Here is a 26,042-nt window from a genome sequence, read left to right as displayed (position 1 = left end):
CGGAAAGCAGGGTGTTGGCAGGACCAGGCTGTCTCTGAAGGCTGTAGGGTAGAAGCTGCCCCAGGCTTGTCTCTTTAGCTTCTGGTGTTGCCAGCAATCCTTGGCTTTTTTGGAGACACATCACTGCAATCTCTGCCTCCTTTGTCACATGGCATTTTCCCTGTGTCTTCACATCACCTTCCCTCTGTACATGCCTGGGACTCTTCTCCTCATCTTATAAAGACACCAGTCATAGTGGACTAGGGTCTACCCTAATGATCTCATCTTAACTTGATTACTTCTGTAAAGACCCTGTCTCCAAATAAGGTCACATTCACACGTACTGAGGTTAGGACTTCAACGTATCTTTTGGAGGATACAGTTCAACCCATAGCAACCACTAACTTGCTGCATCCACAGCCTTCCCTTCTCAGCTAATAGCCACTTCACCCTTCTAGGTGTTCTGGGCAAAATGCTTGCTGTCGTCCTTCACTCCCGACTTTTTCTCTCACCCCACGCCCAATCCACCAGGAAACACTGCTGACTGTACCTTAGGGTTAGGTCCAGAGCGAACCAGCCGCTTCTCCCACCTCCACTTCTGCTTCCCTGATCTGAGCCACCATCACCCAGATTACTACAAAAGCTGAACGTTCAGATCATCTCACTCCTCTGCTCAAGACCCTGCACTAGCTTCCATGTCACCCAGAGTCACCACTGCCATCCTCGTGCCTCCCACCCCTGCCAATCCCCCATGTTGTTCCTGGCTTCATCACCTTCTAGCCTGGCCCTTGTTTGCTCCCCTCCAACCACAGTGGCCTTCCTCCTCTTCCTCGTACATCCTAGGTTCACCCGACCTCGGGACTTTTGCACTAGCTCTTCCCTCTGCCTGGAGCAAGGGACCCTAGATATCCTCCTGCCTCATGATCAACTCCCTCACCTTCTTCCAGTCTTTGGCAAATATTGTCTTCTCAATGACACGCTTTTTAAAGTTGCAACTAGCCTTCCCACCAGCAGTCCCAATCCCCTATCCACTCAAGCGATTTTTTCCATACTACTCACCCCCCCTACATACTATACATTATTTGAAGTATTTATTGTTTATTCTTTGTCCGTCCCACCCCCTGGCTAGGACGTAGTCTCCACGAGGCAGGGGGCTTGTTGGTTTTGTTCATTTTTGTTTCCCAAGTGTCTGGAGCAGAGGGTAGAGCCAGAATTGAACCCAGGTCCCCCCAGCTCCAAGGCCTCTCTTCTTTCAAGCTGTGAAGGACCACTTCCACCTACACAAGGATGGACCCTCAGACACTGCCTCTCATTTATTCTCCCTGTCCCATCTTTTGCCGTCATCCTCGGGAACTTTAGTATCTCTGTAAGCCTGTTTGCTGACATAGAAATTTTAAAGTGTACAGAAACAACGCCATGTTTATTATGTTCACACCAGGTGAGCTTGGGCACGTTACTTCACCCCCTGTGTCTCAAAAAGAGATAATAATTATACTCTACCTTACAGGATTTTTGAAGGATTACATGAGTTTATATATGTAACTACTTGCCGTGGAAACAGTGAGTACCATGTCAGTGTTATTTATAAGAATATAATATGTTTGAACCTTGAGGACATTATGCTAAGTGAGATAAACCACAGAAGGACAAACTGCATGATTCCGCTTACGGGAGGTATGTAAAGTAGTCAGACTCTTAGAGAGTAGCATGGTGGTGGCCAGGGGCTGGAGGGAGAGGAAATGGAGAGTTGCCATTCAATGCGTATAGAGTTTCAGTTATGCAAGATAAAAAAGTTCTAGAGATAAGCTGTACAGCATTGTGCTTATAGTTAATGGCACTGTATACTTGAAAATTTGTTAAGAGGGTAGATCTCATGTAATTTACTTATTTGGCCTCAGTAAAAGGACAACAATTCATTAGTCACTAACCCACCCCGTAGTTTTATTGAATTTTCTCCAGGTTAAGGGACTTGCCCAAGACCTCACAGCTTGTACATGGCAGGGAGTGACAAAAATCGAGCCTCTGACTCTCAGAGCCTTTGTCCCACCCAAAGTTAGGCATCAGTCCTCTCTGTCCAAACCCAGCGGATTAATGGGCCATGCTCTACAGTACTGAAGAGGCACATCCACACCCCCTTGGGAGAAAACGCCTCACGGTTTGGCTCTGTAAAAATTCTTCTATGCCCCATAGGTTGGGCAATGAGAAATAAATAATCCAGTCAGTGATGTTCTGATGGGCAGCTGGGGCTTCGCAAACAGGGAATAAACAAAAGAACCATCTTTGTTTCAAGCATCATTAGAACTAGCAAAGCCTCAAAGTCTTTTTTTTTTTTTTTTTCCTGCGGTACGCGGGCCTCTCACTGTTGTGGCCTCTCCTGTTGCCGAGCACAGGCTCTGGACGCGCAGGCTCAGCGGCCATGGCTCACAGGCTCAGCCGCTCTGCGGCATGTGAGATCTTCCTGGACTTGGGCACGAACCCGTGTCCCCTGCATCGGCAGGCGGACTGTCAACCAGTGCGCCACCAGGGAAGCCCTCAAAGTCATTTTTTAAAGTGGTGGGCGGCATCCGGCATCTGTCCCCACCTAGAAGGGGCACTTGGTCTATAAAAGCAGCAAAAATAATTGCATCTTCCGTGTCCCTTGGGTAGAAGCTCCTGTCCTAATTAATTCTTCCCTCCTCCTCCCTTTATAAATATGCTTGGGGAAAGTGACATCCTAGCATTTTTGTTGCTGTTGTTTTCTCTCTTCTTTACAAGGAATTCTCTCTGCTCAGGCATTTGGGGTGCTGATTTTTCTCATGTCCTAGAGATTCTTCGAATTAGTCGATGCTTCCTTCCCATAATAGTTTGCCATGAGAGTGGATTTGCACTGGAGGAGGGAGTGATTTTGTCACCTTATCAAAGTGCCACTGATCAGGTTAGCTTTCTTGGCTACTCATTCATTTTTATGCCTCTCCAGAAACAGAAACAGCAAGCCCCTTGTTAAGTGGAGCTAGAGATGGCTGGGTTTTGCAGCGTCTCCCGAAAGAGCTCCTCCAGCACCCTTTGATGAAATGCTGTCTCGAAGCCTTTGCAGTAGCGCTCACTAAAGAGATGATCTCCTCCTTTTCTCATCAGTGGAAAAACACTAGGCTAGGGACAGCATGACAGAAGCATGCTACTGTGTCACCTTGTCCCCAAATAACCTGGCACCTGCCAGGAGCTGCCTGCTGGTTGGGGGCAGGCCCACCGTGCATTCCAGAGGGAAGGTACACAGAAGACTGTCCCTTTTCCCACTCCCTCTGGAAGCACTGGGACCCTCCAGGCCAAGGGTGGTGTTGTATTCTTGGGTGATTCTTCCATAGCTGAAGGAGCGTGCAGAGATCCTAGAATTCACCTCCACTACTTCAGAGCTGGAAGGAGGAGAAGCTGCTTTGGGCCTTCTTTCAGGACTTGTATCAGTCAGCTTTTGCTGCAGAACAAACAACACCAAAACTTGATAGCTTGAGACAATAAACATCATTTATCATGATTCTGTGGGTCATCAGGGTACTTTTCCTGGTGTGGACAGCTCAGCTGGGGCTGGATGGTCTAGGATGGCCTCACTCACCTGTCTGGTGGTTGGGAGGCTGGTTGACCTAGAGCAGCCTAGACAGGATCAGCTTATCCCATTCTATGGAGGCCAGCTTGGCCTTCTTCATGTGAGGTGTCAGGGTTCCAAAGAGCAGCAGGAGAGGGCAAACAAACCCCAGTGCACAAGTACTTTCTGTCTGTTTGTGTCACGTTTGCCATTGTCTCATTGGCCAAGGCAAGTAGCATGATCAAGCCCAGAATCGTGTGGGAGGGGAACACCCAGGGGCATGGATCTGCAGAACAGTAAACACACTGGAGGTCATTCCTGCGAGGATCTGCCCCAGGAGTGGCTTGTCAGAGGTGTGTCCTATCCTGTCCCTGTATGGGAGTGTGCAGGGTTAGTATAGGGCGGCTTTTTCGAGGAAAACATGAATGGAGGTCTTGACCCACTTGCTAGCAGTGTGACTATAGGCTGGTAACTTTGCTTCTCTGAGGCCCAGTTTCTTTACCTGTAAACACAGTTGGCACCACCCGTGCTAGCTGCTGTTGCTGCAGGCAGCTCAGGGACACTTGTGGTGGCAGGTTGGGCAGAGAGGGGGCAGGGGTCTCTCTTGCACAGGAGGTGTGGCTGAGTGGTGAACTGCAGGAGGCCAGGTGAAGACCCCTGAAGGGCAAAGAATGCTCTCCTGGCCTCTTACAGATCCAAACCTTATTTAAATATGTGTTCTTTAAAATCAAAACAAACCAATCACCCTTCCTTGATTGCATGTCTCAGCAGTGACCACTTGACTTCCACACCCCACCTTGCCCCCAAAATAGCTTTTGTTCCTCGTTGTCAGGCGTCGGACACTTTGCAGCGTTTTCTTACTTGAGGTCTGTGCACTGGACTCCATTGCCAGCGTCCTCCTTGGTGCCTTGTCATGGCTCACCGCCTGCCCCTCTGAGCATCCCTTCTCAGCTTCCTGCACTGGCCCCTTCCCCTCCTCTTGTACTTTCCTGGTCATTATTCCCAAGTTCCTTCCTCGGTCCTGCTGTCGGCAGCATCATTTCACAGGCTGACCCCCACCATGTCCCCTAGTATCTACGTGCTCATGATTGTCTCAGTCTTTCTCTGGCCCCAACTTGCCTCTTAAACTGCCAATCAATTGCTCAAACTCAATAGGTTACAAAACAAATATAACTGCCCCATCTGTCTTCGTCCTTCAGGCTGCCAGACAAAATACCGTAGACTGGGTGTCTCAAAGAGCAGAAATTTATTTCTCACAGTTCCAGGGACTGGAAGTCCAGGATCAGACTGTCAGCATGGCTGATTCCTGGCAAGGTCCCTCTTCCTGGCTTGCAGATGGCCGGGTCCTCACACGGCAGAGAGAGGGCAAACCCTGGTGTCTCTTCCTCTTCTTGTAAGGGCACTTATCCCATCAGGAGGGCCCCATCCTCATGACCTCATCGAAACCTAATTATCTCCCAAAGGCCCCATCTCTAAATACCATCACATGGAGGGAAGTTAGGCCTTCAACATATGAATTTGGGGGGACATCATTCAGTCCACAGCACCATGCATGCCCTCCTGCTATATTCTCATCCACCTTCCCCTCTTCCCAGTATCCCAAGCCAGAAAGCTGCAGGTCATTTCCCACAGTGGGTCAGTGCTGATTGTCCTCTGGGTCCTTCATCCTGTCTATCCCTGCAGCTGCTGCCCCCAGGTCAGACACCAGCACCCTCCTCAAAGCAGCCTCCTCACCTCCAGGCTTGTCCCAGTAAGCTCAGCATTGCCTCCAGAACACCCACTCCATCTCTGCTCTCCACCCTCTCCTTCTCATACACATGCACACACAGTAAAACCTGGCCTCCCCACCTCTGCGGCCCCATTTCCTGCCCTTCTTCCCAGTTCCCTCGTCTTTGCCACACTGACCTACCTGAGGTACCCTGAACAGACCATACCATCTCACTCCTCTTCTTTCCCTCTACCTGGGGCGCTCCTCCACCCTAGCCTTCCTGGGAACTCCTGCTCATCTGTCTAGACCCACCTCTGGGATCATCCTGGGGAAGCCCCCACCCCCTGCCACAGCCCGGCTCTTCCTCCTTTGTACTCTGTACACACCCTGTTTACCATGTGTCATAGTGGATTGTGGGCCAGCTTCCCTTAATGGCAGGGAGCTCCTTGAGGGCAGGAATTAATTCATTTCTCTGAACCCCAGTGCCTGGCATTTAGTAATGGCAATAAATAAGCATTGAATGAATGAATGAATGAATGAATGAATGAGTGGAATGAATGGGTACGGGAGTTGATGATGGCACTTAGTGGACCCAACAGTCTCCTCTTTCCTGCACTGAATCACCACGGGTGCCATCAGCTGCCAGCCTCCACACAGGAGGCGTGGGTGCCCGCCTTCCTGCCTCTAGCACCAGGGGCCCCTGCCAAGATCTTCTCTCTGCCCACAGAGACCACCCTCTGAGAGCAAGCCCTTGCCACCTCGGCCCGAGTTCACTGCTCCCTCCTCCAGCTCCCTTTGCCCTTTCTGCCTGTTCTGCTAGGTTCCCACATCACTTCATACTGTCCTATTCTCTAATTGTCTGGCACAGTTTAGCCCTTTATTCTACCAGTACATTCTACTGTCTGGCTCGTTCATTGTTTTGAAAGCGTCCGTTGTCCTAGCTGCACCCTCGTGTGGACGGTACTTCCTCTGAATAAATCAGTCCCTGGACATTTGCTAAATGCTACTCCACAGGCCTTTGCTCATAACCCTACCTGTTCCTGTCCCTTCCCCACCGGTCTCCTTTCCTCCGAGCCTCCGTCCTCTTTGCAGAGGCAAAAATGCCTGGGAGTGAAGAGTCAGCAGACTAGCGTTCACATGTTGGGTCCACCACTTCCAAGCTGTGAGCCTGGCAGCAAATAGCTTCCCCTCTTTGAGCTTCTATTTCCTTATCTAGACAATGGAGAGACCATTGCCCCTGCAGGGCTACTGTGAGAATTGAATGAAACAATCAGCATAAAGCACTTAGCACAGTGCCTAGCGGGGAATAAGTAAATGATAGTAAATGTTGGCTGCTGTGATGGATGTTGTTTTCAATAATATTATTTTATCAATAAATTTTCCCCTTAAGACTCTAGCATAGATCAGACCCTGGCCGGCACCTAACACATGGCACAGGTGTTTGTAGAAACGTCAGGTTAGCGTGCAAATGGTTTCATAGAGCTGCCCCAGAAGTTCTACCCCTTACTTGTTGCTTGGAAGGGGAGGCTGATTTCGTCTCAGATGAGAGGAGGGAGTGGGGGCATTTCCGTTCCTCGCCGACAAGAGCTCCCCTCTTCTCTGAACTTAATGCTGTTCTGCATCTTGTTTGGTGCAGGGTGGGGTGTGCCGGCTCTTTACTCAGACACGCAAGCGCCTGGGACAGCTGGGCACAGGGCCCCCCTTTCATCAGGCTTTTGTAGAGATAAGACAGCCAGGCCCTTCCTAGCCATTCACATCAGGGGCTTAGGGTTGCCTTTTCCTGGTTTGAGTTGGTCTCAGCATGGCTGTTGCTTGTCTTGAAGGGCTTTTCCTGGTACATCCATGAGGGGAAGGCAGCCTAGGGGACCTGACAGGGTATCCCGGACAGAAGGGAGGCCAGGGCCACACGTGTCCAGCCCCAGGGGTGTGCCTGGGCCCAGGCGCCCTTGCTGAGGGCCACCCTCTTCCCCTTCCTTTTACGCAAGGAGTTCTGGGTAAGGGCTGCTGCTGAAACCTGAAAAGGGTGACACCCATCCCTCACCTGGGTGACCCCTTCCTGAGTTGCCTTCTGTGGTTGGCTGGAGGCCACTCAGCTGGGCCAGGGAGGGGCCTGAATATTCTTCTCCCCTCTCTTGCCTCTCTTTGCTGGAGAGGCAAGTCAGCAGACGTTTCTTAACCCCGTGCTTTCCCTTCCCCCTCTCGGCTCATAAACGGTGAAAGTATGTAAGGTAATAGGCTGTTTTTATGGAAAGTGACCTTTGGGGGAGTCTAGCCCGGTGCTGGGTTGAACAGCGACATCAAAGTCACAGGCCAAGCTTTGTTCCAACATCCAGATTCCTGGGACTCACCCCTAGAGTTTCTAATTCAGTTAGTCTGGCTACAAGCCAGGAATCTGTACCTTAAAAGCTGAGAGATTCTGCCACTCAGCCAGGTATGGAACCACACACCAGCGCCTTGTATCACCGGCCGGGGCAGGAGCAAGGGGGCGCTCTGGGGACCCAGAGAGGTCTCACGCCTTGACGAGTTACTGACTGAGGCCTGAAGCCCCAGATACTGCTTGAGCCCTGCCGTCTTCTCACAACAGCCGGGGCCCGAGCGGTCCCTCCACTGGATGGGATCTGGGTCACTGGGGTGACGGCCAGCCATGGGGCACTGACTCAGGGGACCCCAGCAGCCCGTGGTGCCAGGGAAGCTGAGGAAGGAGCCAGGGCAGAGGAGAGGGCCTCTTCAACCATTCCTGGAAAAGGCATGCAGATTGAATGCACATATGACTTCACCCCTCCGTCACCCCCATCCCTGGCCCCCCAGGACAGTGTCTGGGGCACCTCTACGACCCACCACTGCTGGCCAGTTGGAGGGTGCGGTGTGTGGCCTGCCCTGGGGTCCGGTTAAGGGTCCACATTGAAGTTGGCTGGACAGCAACCCAACTGGGTAGATTTGACACAGAGGCAGAGTTGGGACAAGGTCGAAGTTTACCAAGTCCTGAGTACACGGAGCACGTTCGTCTTCTGATCTGAGCATTTGGTTCTTCTGGAAAGATGAGACTGTCCAAAGAGACCCGGCCCTGCCCCCAGGCAGTTTACACTGGGAAGCCTCTAGAATAGCAGGCACGAACCCCATGGAAATAGCCTGTGCCTCTACATCGAAAACAGCATTTAAACCAGGAAATCAGAACTACGTGAGCTCTGGGCGGCCCTGGGACGGGCAGGCCCTGCCGGCTGCTGCAGGGAGCCTCCTGCCGCCGGGAATCAAGGGCCCAGAGCCGCAGGCGCTCTGGGAAAGTGTCTTCCTACAGCCGCTCTCCCCAGGGCAGAGGGCATTTGAGCTCAGGGGACTGGCCGCAGGACTGTAGGGGCTGGAGGAGAAGGCCATGTGGCCACGCCAGGGCCGGTAGTGTTCCAGGAAGGTGGGATCTTTTTTTTTTCTGGGAAGTGAGAAGCAGCTTGATAGCACTATGAGAAAGCTTCCCCAGGCCTGCAGGCCTTAAGTAAATAAAAGCACAAAAATAGATTTTTCAGGCCGTGTCCTTCCGATGCATAGTAGGATTTCCTGAGGAATTGGATTGAGTTCTCCCTGACTCACCTGACTGCTGAGTGGAGAAATTCAGAGGAAAAATGTAAGTTTCCCTCAGCCGTATCTGCCGAAATGGGGCCGACTTCAGGGCTTACGGCCCTTAACGGGTGACCTTTTGAAAGGCAGCTGGCGGGGTGGGTCTGAACAGCAGGCCGGGGGTTGGGGCTGAAGCTTAGCTGGGCCACCCCTGTACCTGAACCACCACTCTCAGGGATGGGAAGGAGATTTATCGCGGAACCTCTGCCCTGCCTGGGCGTCGTAGGTTGGTTTCCTGCAGGTAGAGGCCACTGGGCAGTCCTCAGGAGAACCGGGGTGTTTTTCCAGCAGTGATGAGGGGTTGGCCCCGAAACATCCACACCAAGTTGACCCCACCCCACTTGGGTATCAAGACTGCGATCTGCTGCACGGCCAGACCAGTGCTGGGGTTAGGATACGACTGCAGAGCACAAAGCAGGTTTTCCCCTGAGCCAATCCATGAGGACGAGACATCAAAACACTCTTAGCATCTTTCTTACCTGGGTTTTCAGAAACCAGGCTTTAACTGGCCCCAGTCCATCCAAGGACCTAAATAATAGTGCGCTGGACCACTTTCGATGGAGTTTGGGCTCCAGCATGGAACTTGTTATGGGAGAGAACCAGTGGAGCGCTGGTATACTGGCTCTGTGTACATTTAAGAGCCCTGATCTGTAGGCTTTGCCTTGCCAGGGTGCAAATACTCTCACTGTGGCGAATTTCAAACAACGAATGTGAAGTGGCTACATGTGGAGTTGGGAAGAGAGGTACACAGTTGGCTCCAGCCCACTACCGGACTATGTCCCTGAATCAAAGATCCAAAGAGCTTACAAGTGGAGGTACCTAAGAGGGGCACACTGAACCACATGCTAGGGGTACCTGCAGTGATCCCCCTACATGTACAGAAAACTCCTACCCCTTGGGCAAGAGAACCTTTTAACCAGCAAGAGGATCCATATCACCCAACTAACACTGGATGTACTGGTGAGTGTCTCCGTGTTAGTAGTTTCTATGATAGGACAGTGATTGGACACATTGTTTGGGTTTATCACATACCCTGAGGGGTTTGTTAAAAGTGCATCCTCCTGGGCTCCATCCGCAGAGAATCTCACTCCATAGATCTGGGATAGGGTCTAGGCATCTACATTCGGCACCCAAGTTACAGGTAAAATTCACACCTTGAGAAATCCTCAGCTACTGTTTACTCACCCTGTGGCTTCCATGACTGAAAGTTCAAGTTCTGGTGGCTTTTAGCATAATGACTTCATTTTCAACACTCACTGTTTTGTTCCAGTGAAACAGAATTGTTTTCTTAAAGTCCCACCATGCAAAATTAGATTCCAGATCATAGTAATAGCTAACATTTATCGAGAGCTTTCCAAGCACCAGACATCAAATGTGTGTGCCTCATCTCATACTGACAACCGTCCTATTATTACCATCCCCATTTTGTGGATGAGGAAACTGAGGCCAGAGGAAATTTCCAAGGAGGTGGTGCCAGGAATAAAATCCAGGCAAGCCGACTCCAGAACCTGCCTTCCAAGCACGACACTGAACTGTCTCTGTAAAATACTGTTCCTCTGCGAGTCTTTGACTTTTGACTTAGCTAGTTCAGGCTAAAGTTCAGTTCGATTTCATGGGCATTTGAATGCCTATAAGATGCTGACACTGGCGTAACTTAGCTCATCTAATCCTCCCAGCAACCTTGTGGGGAAGATATGCTACTATTTTCCAGAAAAGGAAATGCAAATCCGGAGAGGCTCTGTGGCTCGCCCAGTGTTGCACAGAGGGCAGGGCGGGAATTAGTTGCTCATCCCACACACAGCCCTGCAGCCACGCCACCTGTTTCCTGGGTGGTTCCTTAGTCTAAAGTTAGGCGGTTGAGGCATTGGCACTCTTTTAAGCGTTTGAGTGTGTTTCTGACAGTCTTAGTATTTAACTGTTAAATGTCTGAGTCAGTATATAAAACATTAGTGTACAAATGGGGGAAGATAGGTATATCTATCTGTAAGCACCAGGTAGAGTGGGCTAAGTGTGGCCATAAATGCAAAGGACTATGCAAATACAGAGAAAGGGTTATTGTCTCTGCGGGAACCAGAGAAGGCTCCCTGGAGGAGGTTGCACTAAAGCTGGCCTGGAAGGATGTGTAGGACTTTGGTGAGTGTGCAGGGAGGGGGTAAAGGAAGGGCAGTGATGGGGGAGGACGTGGTGGAAGCTGAACCTGGGACTCAAGGGTAGGGCTGGACCCCAGAGCCTCAGGAACCTCGCTGAGAGTCTGTGCCTTTTCTCCTCGGGCACAGAACTAGCTTCATGCTTGATTTGTGATTGAAGACGCTGTGACTTTTCTCCTCCAGCTGATCGATCCTATTTTCCATTACATTAAAATAGCTTTGTGTAATCTTCTCTATGGTGGATTTTGTCATCCTGGGCCTCTGTGCTCAGAAGGCTGCTGGCTTTAGGCACCAGCCCATCTGAGTAGTGGCCAGGTGTGTGTGACTGGTTTTAGCAGCCTGGATGTGATGGATGCTCAAACACTTCTTTTCATTTTCTTAGAGCAAAGGTCCTTTCTGTCCCTCACGAGCACTGGTGCAGTGGCAGGTCCAGCTGGAGTCGCTCTGGCTCCCCTGTAAGCCCCCCTTTCCCAGGGGAATGCCTTGGGATATCTGTCAACAACTTCCTGCAGCCCAGCTGTCCCGATGGCTTGAATGCTTTGGACACTGATTCCCAGGGACATTAAGCAGTTCCTGCCGCTGCCCGCTGGGTATGCCAAGTGAACGCGTCCGGTAACAGAGCCAAATGGCACGTTTACCTCTGAGCTCTGGCGGCATCGTCTGGGTGATCACTGTAATCTTTGAAGGGCGCACGCGGGCTCCATACCCTTGACAAACGGCCTCGGGAAAAAAATATCACCATCTCTTTGCCAGTTACGGATAAACCATGGCCAGAGCCAGCTCTGCTTTGCACTCAGAGCCACTGTCAGGTGCCGTAGGATACAGGGGTCTCTTGCCGTAAGTGCTCTGAATAGGAATCAGCTCACCATTGCCTGGGACTCACCAGGACCCCCAAGCCCTGGGACTGCCTCGCGTTCCTGGCCACAGTCTGACAGATTCTGAGTGTGTACCTCTTCTTCATCCCTGAATCTGCAAGCGGAGCATTGACAGAACCCTCACAGCTGAGCGGGGGCTGGCATGTCTGGGGTGGGCGTTTTCTTGACCTTTCACCCCACACTGCATGTTCCGGATGACATTCATGGCAATACCTTGATAGCTGAGGCCTGCCATGGGGCAGTCTCCTGGAGGCCTCTGCTTGTGCCTTTAAAAATGTCACGTTTCCTGCATTCACAAGGCACCGCTGGTGGCCTTCTTCATGGACTCTGCTTTCAGTGTGGTCCACAGCACGTCATCCGAGAAATCACCCAACTCGCTGTGCTGGGAGGGTTGGAGCATCCCTGTGGTAGACGTGCCGGGCCCCGCCAGTCCATTTCTCAATTAATCTCTAAACAGTGACGGAAGGCCCAATAGGAAGTGCTGCTTTCATCGTTGCTCTGGTTTTAGCAGGGCTGTGAAAGCCCTCAGTGCACATGGTTTGAATCCGGCAGACAGCCGGGGACCCCCGGCCCGCCCCTTCGCCCCGGGCTCTTAATGTTGTTTTCCTCAAGATGGAATGAAAGCCTCCGGGCCCATGCATCTCAAGAAGCAAGATGGCAGACAGAGGTGTGCCTCAGAGCAGCCTTTTTTTTTTTTTTTTTTTGCGGTACGCGGGCCTCTCACTGTTGTGGCCTCTCCCGTTGTGGAGCACAGGCTCCGGACACGCAGGCTCAGCGGCCATGGCTCACGGGCCCAGCTGCTCCGCAGCATGTGGGATCTTCCCGGACCGGGGCACGAACCTGTGTCCCCTGCATCGGCAGGCGGACTCCCAACCACTGTGCCACCAGGGAAGCCCAGAGCAGCCTTTTTTGAAGCCTACAGTCTATTCAGATTTCAGAGAGAAGGCTAAATTCAAGGAGGACTTCGATTCAGACTCCCGCTTGGCTCCTGCCATGTGAGTGGAACAGACAGGGCTGTGCATGTGGCTCTCTCATGCAGTTCACAGTGCAGCTCCTGAAAACCAGCTGATGGTTTTTGCTATTGTCTAGGTTCTTTTTTTTTCCCTTCTTTTTAAAATTTTTATTTATTTTTGTAAAGCCATGTCTCAGCCTTGTCACCCAAAAATGTAGCATTTGTAGCAATAAAACAGGCTGAGACTAAGTTAAGTCCACCTCAGAACCACAGTGCTCAAAACCATAGTGCTTCCTAAGATAGGAAGAGAGATGACAGAGATAAAAAGATCGAGATTAGAGATAGATATGATAGATAAGACACACAGGTAGATGAGACAAGAGACAAACAGAGAGATAGGGATAGAATAGATATGATAGATCAAGGTAGATGCTTTTTTTAATTTAATTTTTATTTTGTGTTGGGGTATAGTTGATTTACCATTTTGTTTCAAGTGTACAGCAAAGTGAATCTGTTACACATATACATATATCCATTCTTTTTCAGATTCTTTTCTCATATAGGTTATTATAGAATATTGGGTAGAGTTCCCTGTGCTATGCAGTAGGTCCTTGTTGTCAAGATAGGTGATTGATAGAGATGATAGAGATAGATGCTATCGTCTATATAGGTATTATCTCTATAGATAGAGAGATAGCCAGCCCTCACTTACTCTTCTTAAGAATAAACCACGGGCTTCCCTGGTGGCGCAGTGGTTGAGGGTCCGCCTGCCGATGCAGGGGACACGGGTTCGTGCCCCGGTCCGGGAAGATCCCACATGCCGCAGAGCGGCTGGGCCCGTGAGCCATGGCCGCTGAGCCTGCGCGTCCGGAGCCTGTGCTCCGCAACGGGAGAGGCCACAACAGTGAGAGGCCCGTGTACCGCAACAACAACAAAAAAAGAAAAAACCACTCAGATTTTATGCTCTGTTTATCTTTTATCTATTTATTCTATTTATCTATTTATCTTGACAAAGGGGATTTCCTTTGTAACATGGGTGTGGCGTCCTCCCCTCTTCCTCACCCATTCTTCTCCTGTTCGCTCCCTGATGGACCAGTCACTGTAACTGAGGAGCTGCAAGGGAACTAAGGGACCAGTTAGTCTATCCTCCAGACTCAGCTTGCCACAAGAAAGTGGACCATCTCATATGAAAAGAGATGTTTTCATTGATTTCCCTTGACCCATTTAAGTTGTTCTCAATAGCACCGTTCTGTTCAGTCTGGAAATTCTCTTTGACCAAACCCACTGCCTTGTTCCCTGAAATATGGCACTTACCTCCACGTCACAGAGGTCTCTCTCGGGTGGAGGTGGAAAGAGGAAAGGCATCACAGACTGTGCCCGGGGACCCAACCTGGACCCTGGAGATGCCCCTGGATGGAGGTGGGAGGAGTCACCCCCAAATCAGCTGGAAACTGGCCTCACATAGACAAGCTCTTAAACTTCTCTGACCAGGGAGGCTCAGGGGAGGAAAAGCCTGTTCCAAAGAAACAAAGCAAAGCCCACTGAGGAAGCACTGTGGAAAAATGCCCAGGGAGGCCTCCTGGGTTTATGAAAACAAATATTATCTCAACTATAGTTCTCAGGTGGATGGTAATGCAGACATAAAGATTTAAGTGAGCATTTAAGCTTCTAAGTGACCCAGGCAGGAGAGCCTGGGAAGGGAGGGAGCCTGTGATGACGTGTGACCTTTCCAAAGCATCGTAGACCCCTCCACTTGTCTACTCTTCTAAGTGTCACAAGGCAGGAAAGCCAGGAAGGGACTAGAACTTTCCCCAATATGTTGATGCTTCTCTTCTCTCTCTAACTGAATCAGAGTGAACTAAACAGTCTGTACTTCCAGGCCCTTGTTGAACGTGCTGTACCCATCCTGTCCCCTACACAGAATTTCTCCCTGGCGGGGCCAGGGCACAAGGGCCAACTTGGTGAGGGGCAAACGGGGGTGTCCTGTCCACGCAGCTCATCTCTAAGCCCAAGCAACCTTTGCCGTAAGAAGTGCTTTAGCCAGGTTACCTCCTCAGCACTCAGCATCCCGCCGAAGTGCTTACGTGTTCCTCATCTGTCCTGCCGGCCAGAGGTGGGGATGTCAGGCCAGAAGCCACCAGCCCGCCAGGCTGGAATGATGGACAGGGATGTGTCTGCTGGACAGGGGAGGAGCCTAGGTGTCCCTGCAGGTGCTTGAGAGAGAGAGCCGGGGCTGGGTTGACACCCCAGCAATATTTTTAGGGGCAGTTTGTTGGCATTGTTGCCTAAGCCAGACATAGGCAAAGGGGAGCCCTTTACAGAATGGTTCTCTTGGCTACCAGGGTCATCACTGCCCAGCAGCCGGTCAGATCCTCTGTCGGGTTGGGCTGAGATGCCTCAGTGTGCCTTGGGCTCAGCCTGGCTGCTATGCTGGTCCAGAGCTGAAACAGGAAGGGGTGGGAGGAGTCTGGATCTTCCAGGCCCTGCATCACCCACCGTCCTGATGTACAAGACCCATTGCAGCCGCAGGGTGAGGAAATAGAAAATGGGACCAGAGGGAGTATCCAGGAAGCCCCCCTAAGCCCACCCCAAGCACTGGCTCTGGGTCGGGTGGGGCGGGGGGTGGGAGTAGCATGTTTGCCGGGGAGGAAGGAGCCAGCCTTCACGAGCCTGGCATGCTGGGGTCAGGAATCCAACACGGGTGCGCGACAGTGGCTGCCGCGCACACCTCCTTCGTATTTCATGTAGCGCTTGTCTTCCAAGGAGCTCCCACCCAGAATGAACAGACAGATATAATCATTGACCTTGTGATCTTAGTTAGCAACATAGATATTAGGGCAATTTATTGTCATCTACAACTTGCCCCTTTAACAGAAGAGAAAATGAAGGAATGTGGGAAATAAATCAACTTCTTGGGAACTTCGGCCTAGTTAGCTTATTAACATCTATTAAGGGGCCACCATGCGCCAGACTGATTGGCTGTGGACATGTTAAGGGTATTAAGTCATGACTCCTGTCTTCAGGAAGATCCCAGTGTGGTGAGAGGGGTGTAAACCGGTGACTCCAGTGCAGCCCTAAGAAAGCTCTCGTCACAAAGCCGAGGGTGGGCAGGGAGGGAGGGGAGGAAGGAGATCCCACCTCCTCTCTGGGCTTCTGAAAAGGAGGCTTCCCAGAGGGTTGACTGGTGAGTTGGGGAGGCAGAAGGTCATAGATAATAACATGCTGTATTTTTTACATCCTTCCCGTGTGCAGCCCCTTCACAAACGTGTCGTTTCATCCCGGATGAGAAAACAGAAGCTTAGAGGGGGTTATGGTGCCAACGGACAGAGGCAGGATTTGAACTCGAGGCTGCCTGGGTCCAGAGCCCAGCTCTCAGGCGCTGCATTTTTCAAGGCCCACCTGTCATAGTTTTTGTTCTCAACTCAGGGCTCCGATCACCTCCGGGTCCAGCCGTCCCAGTCTCTCTTCCTTCCTTGTGCTGCGGGGTGTGAGAGGGGGAGAGGCTGGTGACCACATTTTGTTCTTTTTGAATTTTCCTTGAGGGGAGTTCAACATTCTGCTAGGGGAATGGGAGGTGTCAGGTCTGAGGTCATTGCTTTGAAGACCCCAAATTATTTTGTTCTGTGACTTTACGGGGAGTTGAGGGACACATAGAATCACGCCATCAGAGCAAAGGAGAAAGGTCCCCCCCACCCTGCCTCATGCTTTCCATTTGACATAAGTGATTAAAATAGAGCTGAAAATTCCACTAGAAGAGAGAAAAGATACATTAATAAAAACTGTATAATGAGTGTATTAAGATTAATGGGAGAAAGGAAGGCCTTTAGGACCAGCCTCTCCCAGTGTGAAAGGTGCTTCTACTGAGTGGCAGCCGTGTCCGGATGTGAATCCATGCTTGGAGGCAGCCATGTGTGTCCTTGAACCACGGTTACTGTTTTTCTCAGTAATCTCCTGTCTGAGTTTATGTAAGTGGAAGCCCTCACATCAAAGCCACTGCCTGCCCAGCTCATCCCTTTGGTAGTTTTCCAAGGAAGTCCAGTGGCACCTGCTCTCCAGCCATCATCACAGGGTTGTCACATCCGTAGGTCCCACCAAGGTCTGTGGATCCGTTACCCACCACGGGCAGAGGCTCACGTTTACCTTCCTGGAGACGGCTCGGTGTGTTGAAATCACATAATCTCAATGTTTGTCATTACCTTGTTTTTTTAGGGTCCATTCAGAAGGGAAGCCTAATTTTAAAAGTATATGAAACTGTTGTTATACTAGAGGCATATGCTACCTTGACATTTTCATAATTCCTATAGCAACCAGGGTGGTTTCACAACCCCAGAAAAGACTTTGGGGGAAACTTGAGTCTGTTTTCTGGGGCTTTTTTGTTTTTTTTCCAAGAAGCTAACATTCAAAGTTGTCTGCTTTGCTGTCTTCCTTTTCCCGCTGCGGGATCTTCTGATCTGTAGTGAGCACAGGCATCACGGATTGCTGATAAGCTGTCCCCCAGCCTTCAAAGCTAGTCTGCTTCTAGCTGCTTCTCTGTGCAGCCTGTGCTTGACTTGGCATTCCCATTTGCAAAGGGAAGGAATCACTCTTCCTTAAGTTTTTCATCTTTCGAGCTCTCACCAGTTGTTTCTTCGTAAATGCCCAAGTCTTGAGCTTTGGAAGGTGTCCAGGGGCAAATGCAAAAGTGCACAGAATCTAGTGTGATCCTGAAGCCACAAAACCAGCTGTCTTCCCATCTTAGAAACGAGTCCTGTACAAATAGCAAATTGGATATGTCACCCTGCCTGTTCCTTTACTTCAGCCGTTTTCTCAAAGTGAATACTGGATATAAAGGAAAGTTAATACGCTCATGACTCTCCTTGTCGGAAGTGTTCCCCTCTGAAAGCTGTTTATAAAATGCTGCTCCCATTCTGCCAATTTCTTTTTCAGTATTGACTTAAGAAGCAGGTTGTCAACTACACCAGAAAATCAGAGTTATTATTCTTTTTAAAAAAAAATAAATTTATATATTTATTGTTTATTTTTGGCTGCGTTGGGTCTTCGTTGCTGTGCACGGACTCTCTCTAGTTGCGGCGAGCAGAGGCTACTCTTTGTTGTGGTTTGTGGGCTTCTCATCGTCGTGGCTTCTTTTGTTGCGGAGCACGGGCTCTAGGAGCACGGGCTTCAGTAGTTGTGGCACGCGGGCTCAGTAGTTGTGGCTCGCGGGCTCTAGAGCGCAGGCTCAGTAGTTGTGGCGCACGGACTTAGTTGCTCTGTGGCATCTAAGGGATCTTCCCAGACCAGGGCTCGAACCCGTGTCCCCTGCATTGGCAGGCAGATTCTTAACCACTGCGCCACCAGGGAAGTCCCACAGAGTTATTATTTTACCTTCGTAGGAACCATTCTGGTGTCCTAAACTTTCTCTTCTTCCACCCCAGCTGGGTTCTGTCCCCTCCATCCGTCCTCTGCCATCTGAGAGAGGAGAGGGGCAGAGGGATGTGGGAGGGAGGCGTTCAGGGCAGTTGAAGCTGTGAGAGCCAGACTAGCCCTGTGGGAACCTAAGTGCTATGGGGAGGCAGGCCTAGGATGCCAGACGAAGTCGATAACATGAATGCCATTGACGACTGACTCTGCTGCCGGTGAGACTTCCACCAGAAGTAAAGGAAGAGAAGTAAAGAACTGCCTGCTTTAAACAGAGGCACTGAGAATAGCCTGCGTGTGATCCATGTATGAGCAGCATTAATTTAATACTCTGAGCCTAATGTGTGAATAATCTCCATGAATAGCCCTTAAAGAGTAAGCATTAAGTTGACAGACGTTGAAGAGAACTTCATTCTCCACTCCAACATCCCCACTCCCCCTCCCCCAGGACCATTCTCACCACCAGAGCTGGACAAGTGGCAGCTTTTTGTGCTCATTTGATACAGAAAGTGATCAATATGTTCACCTGGCTCTGTTGTGCGTATGTTTCGGGGTTAATGATCAATATCATTACTATAATTTTATATTAACATAATGATTTCCTCCCAAGTGCACAGAAGCCTTTCTGCATCCAGTGTGGTAGATGACAGATATAATTTTCTCCATTTCTAGAACTAAGTAAATTGATCCAGGGAGGAGTGATGGTGGGTGCTAGTCAGTGGTGTGCTGGTAAATATTTTCACAGCTAGCTCTCCAAGGGAAGCAGCCCTGGTTTGTAGTGGATGCTGATTACCATGGTGTAAATACTCCCACCTTGGCTGATTCAGGCCACCGACATGCCTCACTGAATGCAGAGTTAGGAAGAGATACAGTCAGCTCCTGTGAGCTGGCACGGCACTCTCCAGAATATAATTGGCACAAATTCATGGCTTCAGACACCCAGGTGACTCCTAAGGACCAGCTCCAACCTCTGTAAATGCCCAGTTAACTCTCAGGCTCAGCTCAGCCTCTAACTCAGTGGATTGCCTTGAAGAGTGTTTTCCACACTTTGAGTTGTGACCCATTAAAGGGTCAAGAAGTTAATTTCAGGATCTTAGTGAGCTGGGCTTCCCTGGTGGCACAGTGGTTAAGAATCCGCCTGCCAACGCAGGGGACATGGGTTCAAGCCCTAGTCTGGGAAGATCCCACACGCCGCAGAGCAACGAAGCCCGTGCGCCACAACTACTGAGCCTGCGCTCCAGAGCCCGTGCTCTGCAACAAGAGAAGCCACCGCAATGAGAAGCCCGCGCACCGTGGCGAAGAGTAGCCGCAACTAGAGAAAGCCCACACATGGCAACAAAGACCCAACGCGGCCAAAAATAAATAAATAAAATAAATAATAATAAAATTTTTTAAAAGGATCTCAGTGAGCATTTTTTTCAATGAAATAGAACAGAATAAAATAAAATGAGTAGACCAGAACATATCAGAGTGTAACGTACATGTTCCAATGAGAGATGATGGATAGATGGATGAGTGGATAGATAGGTAGATAGGTAGATACATAGATAGATAGATAAAATAGGTATGTATTTGTGTATAGTGAGTTGGGATTAAAAAGAACAAAAACAAAAAATACTGACCTAGAAGCAAGAGTAGCTCTGTTTCCCCATCTGCAAAATGGAGCTATGGAGCTTGCTCTCACCTTTCCCATAATCAGGCCAGGAGGATGACTAAGGTCACCTCTGTGACAGTGCCATGGTGGTACTATCTGATCTATCTGATCAACAGTTGATTCATTTGCAGGGGCAAAATGGGGCAAAACAGACAGGCGTGGCTTTGTCTGTTTGGGAGATGGATGAACACTGTGATGGGCACAGTCCCATCACCTTTGTGCACGTTTTCTCGGGGCCTGACCACAGCCTAGAGAGTGTCCTCCCAGTGGCCCTCAGCCCTCATCTGTCCACACAGTGCGCGATGGTGTACTTGCACACAGGAAATTCTGCAGGTTGGAGGGAACGCTGAGGTTCCCCGGGAGGCTGGCTGTGAGTGGTTACGCAGGAGAGTCAAAGAATGTGCTGGCTGGAGCAACTCTCCCACTGGAATGAGGACAAGTTAGTTTTGAAAAATAGGGGAGAAGACCTTGTTTAAAGCTTTTTCCACGCATTCTTCCGAATCCCTGGAGGAAGAAAATACAAAGCCAGGCAGCTTTTATGAGCCTTCACAGCAACCCCATGAGGCAAGAACTGTGAGCCCCGTTTTATGGAAGGGGAAACTGACACTCAGAAAGGTTAGGCACCTGCCCTGAAGTTGCACAGCAAAGGACACTGCGCTCTAAATCCCTCCTTCTGACCCCAGGCCTGTGCAAACGCCAACGGCTCCCTTGGAGCCCGTTAGTCATGCACGGAAGCGTTCCAGACTGGTTTCTTCATCTTTGAAATGAGATCTTGCTCTTATGAAACACGTGGCCTTTTGCTGAGATGGGAGTGTGGGCTGTAGAGTAGGAATCTCATCCTACTTTAAAGATCACTGCCTTGGGATCTGTTACCTTTGTTTCCTTGCCTGGAAAGTGGGATGATAGCAACTTTGTGGGTTAGTTATGAGGATTAACTAAGATAATGTAACGAGATAACAAAGTCTAGAAGGATATATATTAACATGCCAACAGTGGTGGTTATCCCGAGGTGGTGTCATTACAGGTGGTTTCACTTTTCCCTTTCCTTCCCATCTTCGTTCAGTGGTGCACTGGTAAATGTTTAACAACGCGGCTTTCCAAAGAAAAGAGAAGATTTGTAGTGCCCGTTTCCGTGGTATAAATACTCTCACCAGGGCTTCCCTGGTGGTGCAGTGGTTGAGAGTCTGCCTGCCAATGCAGGGGACACGGATTCGTGCCCCGGTCCAGGAAGATCCCACATGCCGCAGAGCGGCTGGGCCCATGAGCCATGGCCGCTGAGCCTGCGCGTCTGGAAGCCTGTGCTCTGCAACGGGAGAGGCCACAACGGTGAGAGGCCCGCGTACCGCCAAAAAAAAAAAAAAACTCTCACCAGGGCTGATTTCAAGTTACCACCTTGATCTCACAGAACAAGTTGGGAGACTTGCACATTTGGCTCTCGAAAGCTGGTACAAGCCCACGTCAACACACCCCTGTTTTAAACTGTGAGCTGCCAGCTCTATTTGGGTGGTAAATTGAGAGAGAGAGAGAGAGAGAGAGAGGGAGAATTAATAATAGGATGCCTAGCATGATGCCAGACATAGTAGTTTCCAGTTCTCCCCGGCCTTCCTTCCTCATCCCCAAGCAGACAGCACAGGAACCGAGATGGCCTGGCCCCGTGACGTGGTGGTTCTGAGAAGCCAGGTGCCCTTATCTCACTCCGCATCTGCCAGGCTCTCCCAGAGCCTGGGCAGCCTGTCGAGGAGATTCTAAGGCCTGATCACCAAGGAATAATCAAGTAGGCCAGCAGGTCCTCTCAGTTTCCACAGGAGACACGCTCTGAGCAGACGTGTGCATGGTTTAAACTGCCCTGGAGGAAACCAAGGAGAGTCCCAGTGGAGTGAAGGGCCTAGAGGAGGACACCCCCAGGGTGGCCAGTCTCTGACCAGCTTAACCTTCACGTTCAACTCTCGACCTAGAGGTGCGTGTAGGGGGTGGGGTCTACAGGTTCCTGGAGGAATCCTGAAATGGTACAGCAGCTGGAGGCCTGACAGGCCTTGGGCATATCATCAGGCGCGCACGACAAAGGTGCAGAGGTGCGTTCCTCGCCCACAGCTCTCAGCCTCCCATACTCCGCACAGCTTCTGGTGCAGAGTAGGTGCTCATGAAAATTTTGTGAATGCGCTTTTTTGTTTTTTTAATTAATGCATTTCTTTCATGCCTTTATAGCCTGATCTATTGCAGAAAGGCTGGAAGGCAGCTCAGGAAATGCTGTTGAATAAATAAATGTCTTAGCCCTTGCCAGTTCCTGGTTTCACATGTTCCTGGATAGAAAATGTGACTAAATCTAAATGAGATGCAAAGTGTTAATAAAGATTGCCAGTGATTTTTTTTTTTTAATTTCTTCTGGCTTTTCTGTATTTTTCATATGTTTCCTCAAAGAACATGGATCACTTTTGTTATTAAAAAAAAAAAGACTATATATTATAAAAATAATCTGTAAATAAAATGTAAAGCGGGAGTGGTGTCAGCGATGTGGGACCGGGTGCATCCTCTGTGCGCTGGGAGGCTCTGAAGCAAGGGCCCCGGACATGCTGGGTGGGCCCGGCCTGGGCCTCCCCACACCGCAGGCCTTTGTAACAGCTGGGTTCTCTCTCAGGCCTCCTCTTTCCACAGGCCTCCGCCTACCAGGCACTGACTAATAACGCTCCCCTCCGGTAATGTCTTAGTCAGAGTGGAAACAGAGGCGAGTCCTAGAGGGGAAATGATGGGCTGCGACCAGAGCCACAGATGATGCAGAGGCTCAGTGCGCCTGTGCCCCGGTCTGGTCCGCATCCCGCCGCAGGTGTGCGGGTTCCTCGCACGTGGAGGGGACCCAGCAATGGGGGCCCTTCTCACCCTTCCAGTCCAGCCTCCTCTGGGGTGGGGGTCTTGGCTCCCGGCCGCGTGACAAGTGGGTCGGTTCCATTTCCCTCTAAGCATCGGGGCTGCACTGGAAGCCTCTGTTGGTTTATAAATGAGCCGTGCCTGAATCAGAAGGAACTTGGCTTCCCTGTGGCCTCGCCCTGCAGCTGGGAGAACCATCGTGCGCCCGGTGGTTTTCAGTAAAGACACAGGTTGAGTCTAAAAAACGAGGGCATGGGGGGGGGCGGGGGAGAGGAAGCTCAGCTCTGTGACGCAAAGACTTTCATGCAGAACGTGTCTTTTATTTCCTCTGTCCGCCCTGCTCTCAGTGGCCCTGGAGCCAGGCAGCTAAGGAGAGGCCGGCAGAGTGCCCCCCACCCCACGGTGGGCGAGGAGGTATGACCACCGAATCCTCCAAGCTGACCCCCTGCACACACACAGCTTTCCTGAGACATAATTCACATACACAATTCACCCGTGTAAAGCATGCTGTCCAGTGGTTTGTAGTGTGTTCACGGCGTTGTGCAGCCATCACCACTATCAATCTTAGAACATTATTATCACCCCCAAAGAAACCCGTAGCCTTTAGCAGCTGTCCGACAGTTCCCTCCAGGGCCCCCCGCCCCGCCCAAGGCAAGCACTCATCTGCTTTCTGTCTCTCTAGTTTTGCCTGTTCTGGACAGTTCATATAAATGCAATCATATAGTACGCGGGCTTTGGCGGCTGGCTCCTTTCACTTAGCATATGTTTCCAAGGTTCATCCATGTTGTAGCAGGTATCAGTACTTCACTCCTTTTTATGGCCAAATAATATCCCATTGTATGGATATATCACATTTCATTTATTTGTTCGGCAGTTGATGGGTACCTGGGTTGCTTCCACCCTTGGGCTGTTATGAATAATGCTACAGTGAACATGCGTGGGCAGGTTTTTGTGTGGACCTATGTGATTGTATCTCGCAGGCCACATAACTGATCTTCTAACAGCGTCCATCTGACTCTGTCACTTCTTTGCTTAAAAACCTTCAGTAGCTTCCCACTGATCTTAAAGTCAGGTTCAGAATCTCTACCTTGGTCCACAAGGCTTACACCTTCTGGGCTCCCCCCGTGTTCTGTTCCAGCCAAGAGGTTCTGCTGACACACAGAATCTCCTTCCTCGGCAGACCTGGAACTTTCCTCTCCCTCCCCTGGCCTTTTCTCTCTCTAACCCCTCCTCAGGGAAGCCTCTCCAATGCCTCAGACAAGGTTAGGTCTACCTGCCACACACTCTCATGGGACCCTGTACATCTCCTCCTTAGGAGGTACCACTGTTACAACCAAGTGATGACTTGTGTGATTCGGTTAATTCTTCTCTTTTCTGCTCCAGCAGAGCAGGGCATTCGTTCTTGTTCACCAGTTATCCCTGGAACCCAGCATGGTCGGTACCCGGCACACTTAGGCACTCGGTAAATCTTTGCCACATAAAGAATGGGTAATGATGGCGGCCGACAAGCCACTTGTCTGGACACTTCCTTTTACCCTGGAGTCTCCCACAGGTGATGGGGAACCCAGGCAGCTGCCGAGACCAGGATGACTCCTCTGTCTCTCCGGGCTTTCTCGCCCCGTCACTCACCTGGGAGGGCTCTGCCCACGCTGAAATGGGTTTGGAGGAGCTCCCCCATCCTAAAATGACTAGAGCCTCGTTGGGTCCCAGCTACCCCAAGGGCCCTCTTTCAGAACAGGGTCACTCCCCATAGCATGTGATTCCAGGCAGCCCAACCTCGCTGACCAAACCAACAGGGGTAGCCGTCTGTTTGCAAGGAAAATAAGGAGGGGTTCTCTGAGGCACGGGCTTCCCTGAGAGTAGGGAGCTGCATTAGGAGAAACTGCTTTCCCTTTCGTAAAGATGATTGCTTTCTGCACGTCTTGTTTGAAAAACTGTCCTCGAGGAAATGCCAAGAAGAAACCGTCCACCTTCTGAGACTTGGTTGCTTTTTCAAAACAACCTGTTTTCCTTTCCCCCACAGATATGCACTTGTTTGGCCACTACCCAGCACACGACGACTTCTACCTCGTGGTGTGCAGTGCCTGTAACCAGGTCGTCAAGCCGCAGGTCTTCCAGTCCCACTGCGGTAAGTGGACTCCTGCACCGGCCAGTGTCCGACATCAGGGAGGAACCGTCCCCTGTGGTCTGGCCCTGGGTCTGTCTTAGCCCAAGGCCATGGGTGAATTCCTCCTGGGGCTCTACCTCTGCTCCCAGGCTGCCTATCTTAGAAGCTGCAGTCCTTCTGCCCACACACTCAGTCCTGCCGGGACACCAGAGAGAAAGCCTCTCGTTGTTTAGGTAGATGGGTGGTGGCCTCTGCAGATGACGAAGGGGAGGGGCAGCGGTGGCTTGAGCAGTCCCTCCTGCAGCCTCGCAACCTGACATTGGGTCCCCCTGAGAGAGGGCACGGCGGAGTCTCCCTGTATGGACACACAGGAGGGTTGGGTCCCGTGTGGGACCACTGGCTGCTGCCCCCCGAGAAATGCATGTAGCAAAGCCACAGGTTCAGCTTCTCCTCTTCCAAGAATCATCCTTGTTAAAAAAAAAAAGCCAGGCCTGTTTGGGAACTCACTTTCCCTTTGTATCTTTACATCCTTGAAGTGAGAAATTCCCTTCAGCTGTTCCACAGCAAATGCTGGTCTCCTTCAGTGCAGGTGCTGTGTGGACTTACAACAGATAACCTCCACGAGGCTGCTCCCCTATAGCAAACAAACAGCTACTGATCTGAGACAGGAAGTGACTTAACCCCTCTGAGTGGAGGTTTCCTGTCTTCACACGGGGTGTTGGACCAGCCAATTTCCAAAGTTGTCATATGCTCTGAGTTCCAGAGCAGTAGTTCCCAGTCTTTTGGTTTAAACTCTCCTCTTTTTTTGTTGAACGTAAAATCCAAATGCCCTTCTTTACTGTTAAATTTCAAAGCACATTAAATATTGTGCCTAAAAAAAAAAAAAAATCAAAGCAATTATAATATCAAACACGCTTTTGCAAATTACACGCTTCCCCTTTCTCACACTCAGGATTTCTTATTTTACCCCAGCCCTGAAGTTATCACCATTCTGTAATAAACAGGTATAAAATAAAAGGAGATGGGCTTATCTAAGCTCTCTAGTAAATGTATTTGGGACTATAGAATAGTCATATATATCCTAATATCACTTATGAATATGTATATACGTCATTTACATAGCTGCATATATATGTATAACCTGCGTCTGTGTGTAAACTCTAGGTGTGTTTTGTGTTTATAATACATAGAGAATC

At 50.3% G+C, this 26,042-nt stretch overlaps 1 protein-coding gene across 12 annotated transcripts in view; it reads left to right on the top strand.

Annotated features, from left to right (window-relative positions):
* Positions 1–26,042, top strand: part of ATXN7L1 (ataxin 7 like 1) — a 252,933-nt gene that overhangs the window by 60,822 nt on the left and 166,069 nt on the right. For all 12 annotated transcript variants that reach the window (XR_016394379.1, XR_016394377.1, XM_089917801.1 and 9 more), the window contains exon 3: positions 24,763–24,867. Coding sequence is in view for 10 of the 12 variants with exons in the window: in XM_089917801.1 (XP_089773927.1) it covers positions 24,763–24,867 (105 nt within the window). In the remaining 2 variants the exon portion in view is untranslated. The remainder of the gene's footprint in view (positions 1–24,762; positions 24,868–26,042) is intronic.

Source organism: Delphinapterus leucas, chromosome 9 (genome assembly GCF_059928025.1).
Source record: "Delphinapterus leucas isolate spDelLeu-1000000601 "Yukka" chromosome 9, BTC_Dleu_Yukka2, whole genome shotgun sequence".
Taxonomy (NCBI): domain Eukaryota; kingdom Metazoa; phylum Chordata; class Mammalia; order Artiodactyla; family Monodontidae; genus Delphinapterus; species Delphinapterus leucas.
The sequence above is the reverse complement of the archived record's forward strand: the minus strand, read 5'-3'. Positions and strand labels throughout refer to the sequence as shown.